Source organism: Vicia villosa, linkage group LG6, assembly GCF_029867415.1.
Source record: "Vicia villosa cultivar HV-30 ecotype Madison, WI linkage group LG6, Vvil1.0, whole genome shotgun sequence".
In the NCBI taxonomy this organism is placed as follows: domain Eukaryota; kingdom Viridiplantae; phylum Streptophyta; class Magnoliopsida; order Fabales; family Fabaceae; genus Vicia; species Vicia villosa.
In genome coordinates this window covers 11,026,533-11,045,763 of record NC_081185.1, presented here as the reverse complement: position 1 = coordinate 11,045,763, position 19,231 = coordinate 11,026,533, and the positions used below count along the sequence as shown (strand labels likewise).

Sequence of the window (19,231 nt, the reverse complement as noted above, 5' to 3'; positions counted from 1 at the left end):
GTCGATTGGTTAGGTTTTTTGCAAAAAAAATAAAAAGTTTAAGTCATACATACACATATAGAGCAAAATTTAATTGTGTTTAATCATTCATACATTACTAGAGCAGTCAAAATGGGTAGCCCATATGGGCCGGCCGATCCGACCTGAAAAATCATAGGGCTTGGGCCCTCAAATTAGAGTTCATATTTTTAAGGGCTTTTTTAACCCAACCCTAAAAAGCCCGCTACCCATTAGGGCTAACCCATATGGGCCGTGGGTAGATCATTAGGCCCGCATTGCTATAAATTTTAAAAAATTATATTAATTCTTATATTATGTTACGCCAAAATAACACATTGATTTTTCTCAATTCGCTAAATTTTGTCTCTATTCTATTCAATATTTCTCTTTTAAATATCATACATTAGTATAATCAACATTCTTTCCTTTTATTCTATTAGTTTCTCTTATATTGAAAATTTTGAGTATTATTTTATACAATTTAGACATGTATTGTATATAAAAACACATTATAATATTTATAAAAGATAATATAGTACTTAAAAATGTATTATATTTAGAATTATATAATTTTTTATTTTATTTATAGTAAATATTATAGATTTTTTTATTTTAATTTTTTAATTAAAAAAAGCTCATTTAGGGCTGGGTAGCCCGAAGCCCATCTAGGGCTGGGCTCGGATAGTAATTTTGAGGCCCATATTACAATAGGGCTTTTTTGGCTCAGTCCTAAAAAGCTCAGGCCCATGAGAGCCGATCCTAAATGGGTCGGGTAGCCTATTTTGACAGCTCTATACATTACCATAAAATAAGTATATAATTGTCAAAATAAATTTATAATATGATGCATGAAATTGTGTTTACAATTTTATATTAAGTCTAAAGAATGATATACATGAAATTGTATTCTATAATAAAATATTAAAGAAAAAATGCGATAAAATATATTTTTGTTGATATTGTATTTATAAATGAATAATATTTTATTTTTTATATGTAAACTAAAATAATCATACAAAGAATAAGATAGAATATATACATAGTGCTCGTTGATTTCTCTAAAGAATCAAATAAATATATAATAATTAGTAAGATTTTGTAACATAAGATTTTGCGGGAAATTCAACTTTTGAAAGGGTTGAGATTTTGGTGTTCTTCTTATAAGGTATAGATATATTCCATTAAAATAAATTCTGAAAAAAAAAAACATCATAGTCCTTCAAGGAACAAAGTGCTAAAGAGATCCATTACATGTTTATTGGGAACAAGACCAACTTCAACTCCACCATTGCCATCTTTACTCTCTGCCAAACCAATTGTTAAACTTCTATCAGTGGACACTATCTCCACCTTTTCCGGCCTTCCCAAACCAAAATCAATCTCATAAACACCAAACCTATTAGAACCTGTCACTCCTATGATTTCATATCCTTCACTATTTAAAGAATAATATTTAACAAACACATCCAAAATTTTTCCTTCAAAAACACCCTTTTCTTTTATCATTTTTATTTTCTCATAAATACACTTAGCAACTACAAAGACACCATCTTCTTTATTGAAATCCAATGGATCTGTATCAATAAAATGCCCCGATACGCAGTTTCCAAAATAGTTACTTGGTATTGGCGCTTCCAACCTTGCTCTACAATCTACTGCAAACATAAAAGAAAACTTTTCTTTTTCTTTTTTAACTCCATTAATAGCTTTTGCAATAGTAACAATCAAATAAGCACAAGTGAGAATAAAAGAGGATAGAGTATGCGGTTTTGATTCATTTGTATCGAATAATTCCCATTTGGATAACACCCTTTGCTTTATTTTATCCAAATCTTCACGTGTGAGCTTGAACGTAGCACGGACAGATTCTTCGAATTTTGGTTCAAAAGGAGAAATCTTTAGGCTTCTTTCGTTTCCTTTTTCACTCGGGAATATCTTGGATAACATCTCGATTGAGTTATTTTCATTTGTGTCTTTGATGAAATCTCTATTGAGTAAAGGCTCTAACTCTCGCAACAAAGTTGGTGATTCTTTGTTGCATAGATAAGCCCAAGCTTTGATGAACATGGATGAAGACTTTCCATCAAAAACACCATGGTGATTTGGAGTGAGATAATCTATGAAGCACGGACTCTGACACGGACACTGCGACACGACACGACACGGACACTCCGACACCGATAATATCAAAAACATAAGACACCGACACCGCTACATATACGGTAGTATTTAAGTTTCATTTATCTATCTATTATTAAAAGAGTTAAAAATATTCTAATGAAAATTAATATCTTTAATTTTTCATCGATAATATTGTTTCAATACATGTCCAAAAGATATGTAAGGTATGTTGAAAACTAATATTTTTGGAAAAGCATGTCTGAATTGTTCTACAAGTTTTGTTTGAATGTAATACGCGTGTCCGACACCGATTTAAAGAGTGTCGAAATAATGAAAAAATCTATTTTTTTGGGTGACACTTCTCTGACTTTTCCGACACTTGTCTGACTTTTTCGACACGTGTCGTACGGGTGTCATACAAGTGTCGGACACCGACGCGTGTCGGACACCGCGACACGCCTACTCTTAGAGGTGTCCGTGCTTCATAGGAGATAATAGAAGCAAACGAATCTGATGATTCCAAGTTAGGAATAAAAGAACGTGACAAAGAAGCTTCATGGGGTGAATTACCAATGACATGATTGAAATCGGCATCAGACTCTACTATGAGCAAAGAAACTCCATTATCATTATCATTGGGATTGAATTGGATGAATGGTTTTGAAGAATCCGAAGGCCAGACGATTTTACCAGCTATAGGGAGAAAGTGTTGGAGGGTTAAAGAGAGCGAAGACTTGAGATTTACAACAATTTTTTGGAAAAAGAAAGAAGGGTGTGATTGTGAATTTGGGAGTGTGTAGAAGAAGATACGCTCTACAGGATGGAACCTTAAACATATTATGTCAAAGAAAGTTAAAGGCGTTGTTGTTGTTGATTGGTTTGATGATGATGGAGGAACAACTTTGACATGTTCATGAATTTTAATGTTGTTTTTGTAGGAAGCCATGATAATCTCAAGGAAGTATTATTGATTTCTTTGCGATAAAAGATGAGATAGAAACTTTGATGTGTTCATGGATTTTAATGTTGTTTTTCTTATAGAGTGTTAAATTATCTTGCTGTGTTTTTCTATGGTTGCCCTTAAGCTGTACACTGTTTGTTTGTTGAAATTTCAAGTGATAATATTGGCGATCACACGGTTTGTTTGTTGAAATTTCTTACCAACATCATAATCATATAATATACATACATCAAAAGAAAACACAAACACCAACATACCGACATCATTATATATATGTGACATGACTTCTAATTTGGAAAACTACTTAATGTGATACACCAACATCTGAAATTAAAAAAGAATTTAATATTTTGTAAATTTAAGATATTAGTAATTTTAAAACTCAGAACAATACCTTTTTTTTATAAAAACTAGAATTATGGTGGCAATAACAATCTTGTATAAAGAAGATAAAAAAATCATCTTAAAGTTATTTTATTTTGCTTGGTGGGGCCAAATACCCCAATTCCCTATACTTGAATCAGTTCTGCTTCCACCTTAATCAGAGGACTTTTGTCGTACTTTGTGGTCATTCTAAGCTCAAAGAATTAGTCACTACAGTTGCGCGCGGCGCAATAACAAGTTCATTCCACATGACTAGCCAACTAGTTCAACGTATAAACTTTGTTTGACATGTCATTTTTTAACGTTATAACTTATAACTTCATATGACAGTAAAAGACATGTTTGATAAATATGTTTTCATTACGAGTTTATAAGTTATTTTACTAGTTTATAGCTTATTTTTCAGACGTTAATTCAAACAATTTTTTGTCCTATAATTTATTTTTTCTTTCATTTTTATCTTTATTATTTTAACAAAAATATATTTTTATCCTCTATAATTTATTTTAATTTAAAATAAAATAATTATGTATTAAATTTCTTTTATGTCATTTTTATTTACAGGTAGTTGAATCGCTAATTTTTTCAAACCATCTTCAATTAGATTATCAGCTATAAGTCTTCTACCGTCAGCTATAAGAGATAACTTATCAGCCATCAACCATGAGTTATAAACTATTAGCTAATTTCTCAGTCAACCGCAATTTTTATCAAACAGAGTCATAATCTTTATTTTTTTTGTTATAAATCATTTTGTTACTTTCACATATATATTAAAAAGTACATATAATTATCATTTTCTGAGAAAATATAAAATTAAGGCTTAAATGCAGTTTTAACCCTACAAATTTTTCAATTGCTTGATTTTGGCCCCCCATGTTTCAATTGCTTGATTTTGGTCACGTTTTCTAATTGTTTAATTTTGACCCCTCAAGTTTACTCTATTTTGCATTTGATAGTCCCCTAATGACATGCAGATTAAATATCTCTTTTTTGTTTGTCTTTTCTTTTCTTATTTTTAATTCTCTTCTTTACAATTCTATTTTTCTTCTCCTTTTAATCATTAAGCTTTGAATGTAATATTTTATAAATCTTAAATATTTCATTTAACTTAGAATATACGGACAAACATGAAATATTTTTTATAAAAAATTAAAATTCTATATGTTTAATAGGATTGTTAGATTTTAGGACTTTATGCTTAACTATGAGGGAGTTATTGGCCAAAGAAAAAAATTTCTCATGTTTTTATTCTTTGTTTGACAAATAAGGTAATTCATTTAGTAAAAAATAAACTCGAAAAGTTTTGATTATTTTTCAAACAATTGCTAAAATATTGCACCTTTAAATGAAATTACTTTTCTACTAATCATTTTTTAAATAAGGTTTTTGAACTAAAGGGGGTACGAAACAAAAATAGGAGAGGTTTCAAAAGTGGGTCCCAAGCACTCTTCATGGCCAAGTAATGAAGAATTGGAAATTTGTGCTTTGATAAATTAACAAAAATTCTATTCTCACGCCATGTTCTTCCACCTACTTTATTTCATTTCATTGTTCATCAATACGGTAAATAGTAAAATATTATAATAATAATTTTTTTATAATTTTTTTTATTTTTTATTGAGTAATTACAGAAACAAAATTATGTGATTAACCAACTTCATAACTTCATTAACCAACATTTTAAATTTTATTAACCAACTTCTTAACTACTAAAAATTTGGACAATCTATCAACCAACTTCATAACTTTATTAACCAACTTTTTACATTTCATTAACCAACTTTATTTTAATACTAAAAATTATTTTTAATATCTGGTTGTTTATTAACCAACTTCATCACTTCATTAACCAATTTTATATATTTCATTAAGCAACTTTATTTTGCCTTTAAAAAATATTGTTCACGTACTATTCAGGGGCACTGTTCATTGTCACTGTTCATGTTCTGTTCATGAAAATATATATTTATTTTAAAAAACACTATTCACCATATTTATACGGTGAATAGTCACTACAACACAGAAGCCCTTTTAAAGAGCTTATTTTGGGCTTTAAGAGCGCTTTAAAGTGCTGCCAAAGCCAACGCTGGCGTAGGTAACGAAAGCGCTTTTGAAAGCGCTCTGGTAGCCCCCCCTATAAGAGCGCTTTTTCCAAAAAAGCGCTCTGGTAGCCCCCCCTATAAGAGCGATTTTTCCAGAAAAGCGCTCTGGTAGCCCCTCCTATAAGAGCGCTTTTTCCAGAAAAAGCGCTCTGGTAGCCCCCCTATAAGAGCGCTTTTTCTGGAAAAAGCGCTCTGGTAGCCCCCCCTATAAGAGCGCTTTTCCAAAAGCGCTTTCGTAGGTTGCGTTTTATTTATTTTTTTTTAATCTTAGGCAGCGCTTTTAGTAATAAAGGGCTTTAGTAGATGGCCCTTTAAGAGCATTTTTTAAAAGCGCTGTCGTTTCTAAATGAGGTATTTTAAAGTGCAACCTGTAATTTCAGCCTCCCAGTTCGACCTGTAATATTTTCGACCTGTAATATATTTTCAACCTGTAATATTTTCGACCTGTAATATATTTTCGACGATATATTTTCTACCATAGGTAGGACTATATATATACTAATATAATACCATTATAATTAATATCCAAAATTATATATATACATCATTATAATTCCTGTCAAACAAACTAAATTTGTAACATCAACAATATTATACTTCAAATATTGGCAACAGTATGAACAAAGTTAGTAACCATATATCCTAGAGTACTATAATATTATACTTCAAATCGGGACAAATCCTACATGAATAGCTGATGAATATAAAATTGACACAAATCCTCTTTGATTTCTTCCAACTTAAGTTTCGTGTAAGAAGCAGCACGGAATTCGTCAAAGTACTACAGAACAAAAACATAATATGAATGATTTAGTTAAATGTAATAAATTATAAGAAGTTATCTAATTAAGTTATAAATCCATACCGTGATTGGAATCTCTAATTGATTCATTTGAAGGATTTCTTTCATAAACCTCAAAACATAGTATCCGCAATCTGAACTGTTTCGCTGTATCGGACACTACATAGAAAAACAAATAAGATTTTATAGTTGTACGTCTTGTTTTATCAAGTAGCATAAATATTATAAGCAAAATTGTGAAAAATAATGTACCTGCACTTTGATCCAAGTAATGTTGTTTGATTTTGTCCGGGATACCTGTGCGTCTCGTTGACTTCGGAACACTTGTATTGATCTAACAAAAATATAAAAGCATAAATTTAGATCAATCTCACAAATAATTAAATATATAAATATACACGAATATTTAGAACGATCCCACTTACAAATCAATCATTTCCTTCATAGCCGGATAATTGCTCCACTCACCATCTACCGAATTCAGAAAATATACCACCTCTCCTATAGGGTTGATAGCAAGCAACAACCAGTGTGCTCTATAAATTAAAACAATAGGTTATATGAAAATTTTGCTACGCAAAAGAAACAAAGATTAGATGAATCAAGAATGAGAAACTAACCCTACTGGTCGGGTATTATACGCCCAAAGAATCAGACTTTCTGTATTGCCGGAGGACAGGAATCTATCGACTAAGCGTTGTCTAACTGATTCCGGTTCCGAAGCAATTGTCATTCCGCTGCAATGGGCGGAAGACACGAAACGGAATCTATTTGACAATGCAGTCCCGCGCATCACTCTGTCATACAACAACCTTAAATAAAAACATAATAAACATTAGATTATTTTCATTGAAATGTGTAAATAAATTGTTCGACTAATTAAAGAATATATGAGGATTCATTCCATCAGTAGACAATGACAAGCGAAGGTTTCTTGCTTCTTTTCCAAATTCAGGATAATCAGTATCAACTTTCATCCACTGAGGTGAGTCTGCCGGATGTCGCAACTTTCCATCAATAATTCTTTCATCTGCATGCCAAGTCAAGTGTCTTGAATCGGTTTCACTACGATACATGCGTCTAAATCTCGGAATTATAGGAAAATACCATAAGACTTTGGCTGGAGACAACTTTTTCTTATATCGAGGGGCACCGCATTTAGGACACTCATTCAACGCTGCATACTCATTTCGAAACAAAACGCAATCTTTTGGACATGCATGTATCTTATCATAGCTCATGCCAATAGAGGACAACATCTTTTTGGCTTCATACGTTCGATTGGGAAGAACATTATCCTCTGGTAGCATATCTTTCATAAGGGCTAATAACTATGTGAAAATTTTATCCGACCATCCATTGTCCGTCTTTAAGTTGTACAACTTTAACACTGCAGACAATCTTGTGAATTTTGAACAACCATCATACAACGGTTTCTCTGCATCGCTTACCAACCTCTCGAACATTTTGGGACAATCCTCAAGATCTTCTTCAAGCGCTTCTGCAATCTCTTCGACTCGATCACAATCATATGTCTCTGTGCAATCGTCGTTTGAAGCATACTTCGTATTACACCTCTACTCAACATTCCCATTATTTTTCTCACCATGCAAACTCCAAACTGTATAACTTCTATCAATTCCAAACCGTAGTAAATGCGATGCCAACTGATTCCCGTCAACCTTATCCCCATAACAGCAACCCAAGCAAGGACACGTCATTCGAATCGGGTCTTCGGAGTGCGCAACCACAAACTTAACGAATTCCCATACCCCTTTCTCGTACTCTTTCGACAATCGGTTTGAATTCATCTATGTCTTATCCATGTCTTAATTAAGCTAAACAAAAATGATCAAACTTTCAATCTTCACAAGTAACCCCTATAGCGAATTCAATTCACAAAGTTAGTAAGTTCATCACTTAACGATTAACGAAATTGACATCAAGAATATTCCACATGTCGCCATTCGAATCGGTTTGAATTCATCCATGTCTTATCCATGTCTTAATTAAGCTAGACAAAAAGATCAATCCAACATTAGGTGCATGTGATCATATTATAAGACATCATAATGTCAGTCTAATGCGTTTCTGTCAAAACGCAAAGTATAAACGGAATGAATCTGGAGCAATAAAACGCAACATATATAATCACACAATTTCAGACAAATTCATCATAATACCAGTTGTCATACCCCAAATTTGTCCTACCCCTTTACTTCTAACTGGCTTAGGCTTTGCGTTCATGTACATACATCACTTAGGTCATAAATCATACTCATGCATGCGTATCATTGGTATCAATCAAAGACTAGCAAGAAAGAGCTCTATGGCAAGGAAATTCCTACCAAATGTGAGGATCTGAGGGCTTCCTTGACCAAAGTTAACCAGTTGACTTTCCGGTCAACATTTAATCAGGAATGAGTGAGGAGCTTTCATATGGACTATGTGGATGGGTTTATTTGACTGGATTTGACTGGAGGAGATTTAATCGAGAATTTCATCAATAATCAGAGAAAATCAGAACAGTTGACTTTTGGGTCAAAATCAGGAAAATTATTCAAATATCGACTTTTGGTGGAAAATCGGTCAAAGAAAGTCAAAGAAATGAGAAAAATCAAGAAACAATCAAAACTGCCAAATTTGGAAATTTAGTTGGAATGGGAACTTGCCAAAAGAGGAAAGTTCTACACTTAAAGAATTTTTGAGTGAATTCCCAATTGGCTGGGCAGCTGACTTCAGGTTCAAATATCATGTGGAAAACGACAGAATTTTAAGACAAGCTCAACATCAAAAGTGTTCAAATCATAGCCCTCTACAACTTTCTAGTTGGGAGTTTTTTCCATTTGAAGCCTGGATCAAGAGATATTGAGAGTTGAAGTTTTCAGAATTACATTCACTCAAGTCATGAAGCTGGGCACAATTCTGGTCATACGTGACACATTTCATCAAGCACGTAGCGTGCCAACTTTGAAGCCAATTCTAGGGCAATTCAGGAACTCTACAAATGCAAACTTGGTATGCATCTACTCTACTCCATGTCCTCTATCCATTGAAACAAGAATTGAATCAATTGAGTGAATATTGAATCAATTATGAGTCTTCGAAGTCAGGCCCTCACAAAGCCCATGTTATGCGTCCGGCCAGACCAGGAAACAAGTCACGCACGCAACATATTCACAAACACTTGGTGGGCTATTCTCACATCCAATTTTAAGGAATTAGAAGCAGCCACTTGATCCATATGTGGTATGTAATTCTTCCTTGCCATGTCTTCTTTCCAATGAGCTACATAATGTAGTAATTGGACATATAATGCTCAAGATAAAGTGACCTAAACTTATGTTATGGCCAAGTCACATTTTGGCCAAAGTCCCAAGCCAAAACTTAAGGCATGCGCGTGGGCTGTTCGCAAGAGCAACACAACACGTTCATGATCTTTTTGTCATCCCTCCGGCCACTATTTCAGACATCCTCCAACACCGATCTTCCTCAGCTCCACCCCTTCTTCCATTTGAGCATAAGATCAGAACGAATGGTGAAATGTAGTGTGAGTTATTGGCCCGTGAAGATGGCACCATGGCTAGTGTATCATTGGCAAAGTGACAGTTTGCTTGCTGCTATATCCATGCACACATCATTATCACAATACTCCTTTAAGCCATACACGGTCTTGCACACAAAAGGCCTAAGGAGCACTACCAAATAGATACAAACTTGTGCACTAAGTGTTGCAAACGGAGGTCCCACTTCAACCATGTATACCATAAGCTCACCATACACCACTCTATAAAAACCTCCAACCCTTCACAAACCAACGGACACACTCTCATTCTCTCATTTTTCTCAAAGCCTTCTCTCCTCACTCTCCTTTCTCTCTCGGTCCTCTCTCTCTCTTCCATCACTCATCTTCAAAGTTTGTTGCATCTTGTAACAAACTCTAACAAACTCCTCAACCATCAACCAATCACCACCACCGCAACCACCAACCACCACCTTCAACCACCATTAAACCTCCATAACCTTCACCTCCACCATTCACTTAGCTCAAGAAGTTGCAGCTGTCACTGCCATGGCTACCGGATCAACCTCGTCACCACTACTATGACTTCACTTGAAGCAATGCTCTACTCTTCTGCTGCTGCGTAATACCTCGAGTTTGCTTCTCACGGTTCAAGCACCAGCTACAATCTCGATCCATCATCTCCTTCGAACGTGAGCTTGTGGAGTTCGGTGGCGTTTTTCTCATCTTTTGATTCAAGAACTCCTCCAGGTAAAATATAACACAAAAAACTCTCTCAGCATCATGATGACATGCATAGATCTTGCGCATCTGAAACGCGTTCATGGTTTGTTACTTTTATGTGAAGCTTCATCCATTCTTGCTTTTGATCCATACGAATCTGATGCTTATTTGCGTGTGTTTGAGCCAAGCATTTGAATGCTGAGAACGTAGGTTTGTTTCACGATACTTGAATGTTGCTTTGTCAATTTTTTGATTAGTTAGGGTTTTACATTTTGCTTCGGTTTAGATGATAGGGATAGTTTCAGAGAAAAGCAAGCTTAGATCCATGCTCTACGCAAAAAACCGATCGAGATGAGGTGAGAGCTTTCGTTTTCTGGATTTTTTGTTATGTCTCCGGTGGTGGCGCTGGGCTGAAGAAGATAACCGGAGCATCTCCGGCTCCGACTAGGCCCTTGCATGTCCCTTTTGTTTTATTAGGTGGCAGCGTCTTAGTGGCTCAGGTTCCCAGTCTTTAGCATTTCGTTTTTATTTGAATCATTAGCAGCTGGCGTGTTAAATCCTGATTGGACCATTGATTATTTTATCTTCTAGTGACTTAAACCTATATTGACCAATTGATTTCATAATAAAAGATACCATGTCACGTTTCACATAGATAGAAGACCACATGAAAAAATGATGAATGAATGCTGACTAAAAATAAAAGTGAAATAAAAAGCAAAATAGATGGAACAATGCAAACATGATTTTAGTCCCCCTGTTTGAGCCCAGATTGCTTCTAACATGATTTTAGTCCTTTAAAAAACTGCTGTTGCACCCCCTGCAGTGTAGATTAGATTTCCACTTTAATTTTTGTTTTGCTTTTATTTTTAGCTCACAATTCTAATTTTAAATCAAATAAAAAAGGCATAAAATCAATGATAGATTTTAGTTCACTTCACAATAGTTTTTTTACTTTTAGTTGATAAAAACACGATAAAACCTTTAACATTTTGTTAGATTTTTAGGTGATCATTGACATTAGAAAACCCATAAAAATAGTAGTTTTTTAGTTTCATTTTTGTAATAATGCTTGAATCGTTTTGTACTATTTTCATGTTGATTTCTATATGATTTTTTGTGTGACTTTGTTACTAGCTTTTGGCCATACTTTTGGCCTATTACCTTATTAATACCATTAGTATGTTAACAATAGGAATTAGAACAACTTAGATTAGAATTTAGGAATAGTTCCCTATTTCATTCTTTTTCTTTTTCAACTCTTTAAAACATTAATAAAAGGAAGATGCGAATCACATTAAGAAAGTGATTGAGAAATGAGTGGGATTCATTCCCTAATCTATTTCTCAATCGCTTAGTGGCATAGAAACGAGTGGGATTCATTCCCTAATCTGTTTCTCGGTCACTACTTAATGGGAGAGAAACTAGTGGGATTCATTCCCTAATCTGTTTCTCAAACATTAATTAATGGGAGAGAAATGAGTGGGATTCATTCCCTAATCTGTTTCTCGAACATTACATAATGGGATGGAAGTGAGTGGGATTCATTCCCTAATCTGCTTCTCGATCATTATACATTTTATGTGATTCGACTCGCAAACAAATCCCCCTTAAAAAAATACACAACCCAAAAACACTTAAAACACCTAATAATGGTTCAAATTCAAAACAAAGTAGAGAAAGTGGTGAGTGGCCCGGTATTGGGAACTGTTCATCACTCATCTATCCTAAAAGACACAAACCAATCATTTCTTTTTTCTTTTGCCTCGTTGGCACCTAAGAGCAATGTTATCTCCGCTCTATTGCATCCTAGGCTGTCCCCTTATGCAAGAGCGTGAGCGTTAACGCCGCCCAATTAAAAAACACAAAAACAAACAGAAAATCTTTAGCAGAGCTACGGTAACTCTGATTCCTGAAAAGGATACACTAGTACAAATAAAACAATATAATTTTAAAATTTACACCCGATTTACTAAAAACGGGTGTAATTGAGAATTTTTGGTGGCAATTTTGTAAATAAAATGTCACTTTTGCATTATCTGGTTATAATATACACCCTTTTTCCTAAAAACGGGTTTAAATTAAAAAATTTATTATAATCAAATTTCAATTACTCCTTTTAAACTAAAAAACGAGTGTAAATTTATATAAACAAAAAAAATTGTTTGATGTTCTTACTTGAAATTCTTCTTTGTTTTGGTGTTTTGATTATATATGAAGGCTGGAAGGGAGAAGGTGCACTACAAAAAATTTGCCATATACCATCGGACACCTTTAGTGACGGTAAAAAAAAGTGTTGGTATAGATGGCCTATAGAGACCAAAGTTACATGCCAACCATTGGTAAAAGATCTGAAATAAAAGGCTCTCAATTTTCAATAAAGGCGCTTAATTTATTTTTATAAAAACAAATAAGTAAAAGAAATATACATCGCTTCAAATTTCTCATTACCGAAACTCTCATATTTCTCTCACACTTCAATAGCTCTATCTCATAAAATTTCTCTTCAGAAACCCTAAATCCCAAAATTTCTCTTCGCACGATAACCCTTCAATCGCTAAACGCTCCTTCCCTGAACTCAATCGTTCAACCCTTCATATGCTGCTGAAACCCTCATTCGATGGCTGAACTCAACCGCTCGCTGAACTCAATCGATGGCTGAACACTTGATTCGCTCAATAGCTCCCTCCCTAAACTGAATCGCTCCAAATTTCTTCTCACAAGCCATCAATCCTTCAGTGGCTCAACCCCTCTTCTCTAAATCTCTTGTCACAACTAGATTTACTGGAGGTAAGGGAGAACCGCGTTTCTCTGCAGTTATTTTGTGGGTTTAAGCTATTATTTTCAGCGTTTGGTCGCAAGTTCCATGATTTTGTTCGATTCATATTTAGAATGCTTACTGTAGGTTTTTTTTAGAAGCTACTTGTTTCTTTCATATTTTCCTTATACAACAAAATGTTGTTTGTGATTTTTTCTCACAAGTATTTTGTATTCCTGCTTTATTTTTTATTTTCAAGTGTCAATAATCTTTAGTGGGAACTGACCTATTATATTAGGTTTGTAGATGCAACAATGTATTTGAATCTACCTTATTGTGTTTCCTGTATGAATAAAGTGAGGATAACTCAAATTTCTGTGAGACTTATATATGCTATTGTTTTTTATTCTGATTTCTTGTCTTGTGTTGTGTGTCTCTTAATGGCTTTTTTTACAATTTACTATAATGACATTACCCTTTTAGAATTATTGGCTATGATTGGATTCCCTTATCTGCCAAACTAGTTTTAACTATGAACAATGTATACATACTCTTCTGGATTTGCAAACTCAATGAGATGTAGGAAAGGGAAAAAAGATGGCAAGTTTTTCTAGCAGTGCCAGTGCTTCGATGATGACGAAATGTACTGCTGACAGTTTGAATTCTGATTGTACGTGTGCGGGTTCTTTGACCTTCTCTCTAGACCTTGGTGAAGCCGGTTTCTTGGGATTAACTGGATTACAGAATCTAGGAAATATTTGCTTCATGAACAGTGCCCTTCAATGGTTAGCACATACACCAAAGCTTTTTGACTATTTTCTTCACTTCAGATCTAATTTCATATATGATCAAGGGTATTACGATAACAAGTCATAATACTTTTGAAACTTATTTTCTCTCAAACGTTTTTCATCAATTTTTTGTGGTGATGATGATGGTATTGAAGTGAAATGTGTAAGTGGATCAAGCTACTCATGGTGGTGGCAGAGCATATGGTGCATTGCTGTTGGATGCTGGAGGTACCCTCTTGAAGTTGATCAATCTTGTTCAATATACTTATGCCGTTATTGGATCAAGATATGGTACTTTCTTCACTTATTCTCTAAACTAGGCGATATCGTATGAACTATGGTGTATTTGCTATCATGTGCTATTTAATATCGTATGTGCTATTGTTAAGAATAATCTTATTTTCAAAACTGTAAATCACCATGTTCCTCCTCCTGTCTCGCCTTTTCTCTTGCACGACAGCTTATTTTATTGCTCATTGACTGTCCATTTCAGCAATAAGCAATGCCCACTTCTTTATAAGCCTAATGTAAGATGAGAACATGGTCAATCATTGGGAAAATTGAATGTGAAGTTTTAAAATTATATGGCAATGTTTTAGCCAATGCTGTTAAATAGACATTACAGCAGCGCTGCATTGATACGATGTAGTGAAACTTCGCTCAGCTGCTATTGTTATTAAGAGTTTGCTTGGATAAATGGCTTATTTGTAGCTTATAGCTCAAGTACTTATCAAAATAAGAACTTATGAATAAGCTCACATAAACCATTTTTATAACAAAAGATAACATAAATTCAAATTATTTTTATATATGATATAAGTTGTTTTCTCAATAAGTTCAAAAAGTGTATGAAAAATGTTACAAGCTGTATTGATATAGTTTTCCAAATAGTGTCACATAACTACTTGCACTGTAAAAAGGCTTTTGGAGGCTATAGAAGAATACTGTATAAGATGGATTTTATTGAAATGCATTCTGAATTGCTAGTAAGGGAATGTGACATTTATAAATGATAGCTGATAGACCATGATTGTTTCTGGCACAGCATGACTTAAGAGAATAACAGTGTAAGTTCTTGTGTATAGGAGGTCAGGTCAGAGCGGAATTACAACTTCTAGAAAGGAGACTGATACATGTAAAATATTTTCAGGAGTTTCAGATGGTCAGTATTTCTTCCTACTACTATTAATTGGGAAGTTACAAGTTTATCGACAAAAGGTCTTAAAATATAATTTATTAATTGCAGGTGTTACTACAGAAACTCCAATCCACGTATTTGTGCCTATCTCTTATTTATGGGCAAAATACCTCAATTGTCCATAATGGTTTTTTGGGATGAAGGGAAAATGTATATTGGCATTCCATTACCAGAATATGTTTTGTACTCTTATAAGGTAACTGGTTTTACTAACTCTATGGATTCATTTGGGATGAATCGCTCCAAAGAACTAAATGAAATTTCTCCCGTGATCCTGCTACCTGTGAGTTATTAGAAAGAGAATATCAATTGCATTAAGTTGTTTTTATACTATAGCTCTTTTCTTGGAATTGACTGATGTTGGTGATAATGGATTGTGGGAATTCACTCTAGAAGTGAAGTAAAATAAAAATTAGTTTTGTATCCATAAAGATGACTTAGGTTAGAGAATGAAATCTTGTAAAGATGACTATAATATAATAATTTACACATACACGGGCTACTTTACGTATGTCAACCCCCTAATGCTTGAGCCTCAATATAGTCGAACCGGACTTCAAACTCGAACTTGTTTTTTAGGTAACAAAATAGCTTCATCATGTATTCAATGCTTTAAGCTCAAATAATTTCAGAACTGCTCATCTCATATACCCAGTGTATAAAATGTGGGGGCTTTATTAACCTATTGACCATTTTCTGTTCCTATTACATTGTTAACTTAGTTCAATTTTTTGTGTCTCTGCTTCTGATGAGATGGCAAAATCACTGGATTCTGTTCACAATACTACGTACAGGACATTCGAACTGAAATACATATTTGGGGAGCCCTATGAATAAATCAAATGTATTGTAAATTTTTGTTAAAAACCTATATGAATCTATTGACCAGATACCTTTATTGAATTGCATATGATACTTTCAAAAGTTATTTTGCACAATCAAGTGCAGTTTAAGTGTCCGTTTAAAATGTTTGCTGCTTCTCATTTATGCAATGTTCTGTAACATAATCTGCTTGAGATCAGTTGTGCATTGTTTTCTGATTGTTATGATGTTTTCCCATTAAAGGGAGGTTGGGAGAATGATGAAACTGTTGAAGAGGCTGCTGTAAGAGAAGCTATAGAAGAAGCAGGAGTTCGAGGTGATCTAATGGTGAGAAATGTGAATTTAATAACTTTTGAGCTTCTGCAATAATGCTTTTGATTTTTCTGTAATATCACGATGGATTTAAGAGTCTGAATGTTTTGACTTTTGATGATCTCATAATGGGAATCTAGGTTCGGTGCATATAGTAAAGTCATATCATCTTCGGTCCCTGTAATTTTTTTTGGCTGAAATGGTTCCTATAATATTTACCTTTTTCACTTCAGTCGATGTTTGCTTTGTTTCCGTCCCTCTAAAATACTTTTTTTGGATTTGTTTTAGTCCCTGTGAGGATCACTAACACCACTGCCAATAGCAGCTGCAAAAGTACTAGTTGATCCCGATCCTAATCCTGTTTCCCAAACATCCCAATTGTTGTGAATGTATGAAGGAAGATGAATTCTAATCCTTTTTAGTCAACAGGGTTATTGTCATGTTGGTGATGTTTTGATAATATTACACAACATTGGTACCATTGTTTTGCAGCTTGCAGTTTGAAAATACCTTCTACCATAGAATTCTCAAGGCTAGGAACTTTTCTCCACTATAAGAGATTACTACTCTCACATGTACTTAAAACCAGTAAATTTTATATCACCGGGCTTATTAGTTAATATACCCCTCTCATGGCAAGTAACAAGAAGCAAGGCTTAATCTCAAGTAAGGCTTGACGAGTGGTGCCTGTGATTAGCATACTCCCGATTAGCATAGTTGGGAGTTTCCCAAAGAAAAATTGAAGGTGTATCCCGTGTTCGACACTAACATAACACCGACACATGCAATTAGTATTTAGTACACTTCATTCATTTCCTTAAATCATTGTCGGTGTTCTGTCTAGTCTTAGTATTTGACACTAACACAACATCAACACATTTGATTAGTACACTTAATTCACTTTGTTAATTATTGTCGTTGCCATGTCTAGTCTCTAGTTTCTGTAAATGTTTGATAGCAAATTTGGCTCAAAAATCAAAATGAGAAAATCATGATAATTCTACTAGGATGAATGAAGATCTAATGGTTAAAGGGGATAATATAACAATAGAAATTAATAAACATCTTTCTTTGGATGGAACTGTAAAACCGAAAGTTGATTATCAAGTGAAAGGCTTATTTCTGTCTTGAAGTACAATCTACAAATGAAATCATGTTTAGAGAATTCAATTACATTTATGGTATCATAACAAATCTATAGAGATGTGAAGAAAACTGAGTTCTAACAGAAATCTGTGTCTTATGAATCCCATCTTGTGCTAATGAATGAGGTTGCATTAAAATATTTATTAAATCTAATGTGTTTCCATACTAGCATCTATTTTATAAGATATTATGAACCTATCTTGTGATATCTTCATGTTGTTTTGAAGTATTTTGGAATTTGGATTGTCTCATAGGGTTTGTTTATCATCTCAAATTGTTGCAAATTATTTTATCAGAAAGTTTTCATGTTTGTTTGTAATAGTTAGTATAAATGAAAGTTAAGGTTTAGTCTTTTTGTATCATAATGTAACAATTAATCAATCATATCAAACCATAATCATAATTTAAATTTTTTATTTTTGCTGTTCTGTTTAACTGCAACTTCGACAACCTAAAGGAGTAATGCAATATGAACTCAGAGTCATTGAATAATATGTCTTCATTTATCTTTGGCATCTCACCATTTTGATCTTCACTTTTTTCAGATAGCTTAAATTTTCTTGTTGTCTAGTATTAGAACATGTTTAATTTTCCATTTGAGCAAGATTGAGGAGCAAAATCTACAAGATCAAATGCAAATGGTTGAAGAGGATAAGGACATAGAAATGTTGCCCAAACAAAAGCCAAAGAAGAAGAAGAAAACTTATATAGGAAGAAAGTGTTATGACTTAGTTAAAATATAATTTTTATGTGTATGATTTTATAGTACTTGAAATATTATGACTGCACATGATTTTGTATACTTTTTGGTTAATACTAAAAATATTTTGACTTAGTTAAAATATGGTTTTTATGTGTATGATTTTATAGTATTTGCAATATTATGACTGAAAATGAAATATAACTAAATGGTGTGTATGAAATAGGGTGTAAATAGATATAATTGTTCATTCATAAATGGCGTATTTACACCCGGTTTTTACTAAAATAGGGGGTAATTAAGAACATATTTACACCCAATTTTTAATAAAATAGGGTGTAATTAAAACATAATTAAGCTCAATTACACCCGATTTTTATTAAAAGAGGGTGTAATTAAAACGTAATTACGCCCAATTACACCCGATTTTTTATTAAAACAGGGTGTAATTAAAACGTAATTACGCCAAATAACACCCGATCTTTATTAAAACAGAGTGTAATTAAAAACGTAAATACGCCCAATTACACCCGATTTTTATTAAAACAGGGTGTAATTAAAAACGTAATTACGTCCAATTACACCCGATTTTTATTAAAACATGGTGTAATTAAAAACGTAATTACACTCAATTACACCCGATTTTTGTTAAAAATAACGGGTGTAAATTCGTTAGACATTTCTCACCCTGTGGATATACACCCGATTTTTATTAAAAATAATGGGTGTAAATTTAATAAAAAACGGGTGTAAATTAACATTTTTGTACTAGTGATACGTAGGCAGCGGGGTAGGGCCCGTGCGAGTACAATTCTTTATTTTCCCTACATTTTTGCATGCATTCGCATTTAGACATAGACATAGATATACACCCTTTAGATAGAA

The 19,231-nt window shown here is 33.5% G+C and overlaps 1 protein-coding gene and 1 long non-coding RNA gene across 2 annotated transcripts; one reads left to right on the top strand and one right to left on the bottom strand.

Moving 5' to 3' along the window:
* Window positions 1–1,209: 1,209 nt before the first annotated feature.
* On the bottom strand, window positions 1,210–3,166 carry LOC131608897 (phenolic glucoside malonyltransferase 1-like). Its single transcript, XM_058880482.1, has 2 exons — window positions 2,569–3,166; window positions 1,210–2,117 (listed from the first exon to the last, which is right to left on the bottom strand). The coding sequence occupies exons 1-2, from the start codon at window positions 3,065–3,067 to the stop codon at window positions 1,210–1,212; spliced, it is 1,407 nt and encodes a 468-aa protein (XP_058736465.1). The 5' UTR covers window positions 3,068–3,166.
* Window positions 3,167–13,064: 9,898 nt separating this feature from the next.
* LOC131608898 (uncharacterized) lies at window positions 13,065–16,748 on the top strand. The gene is made up of 5 exons (XR_009285870.1): window positions 13,065–14,162; window positions 14,324–14,459; window positions 15,254–15,330; window positions 15,415–15,562; window positions 16,432–16,748. It is a non-coding gene; the product is annotated as an uncharacterized LOC131608898 (long non-coding RNA).
* The last annotated feature ends 2,483 nt before the right edge of the window (window positions 16,749–19,231 follow it).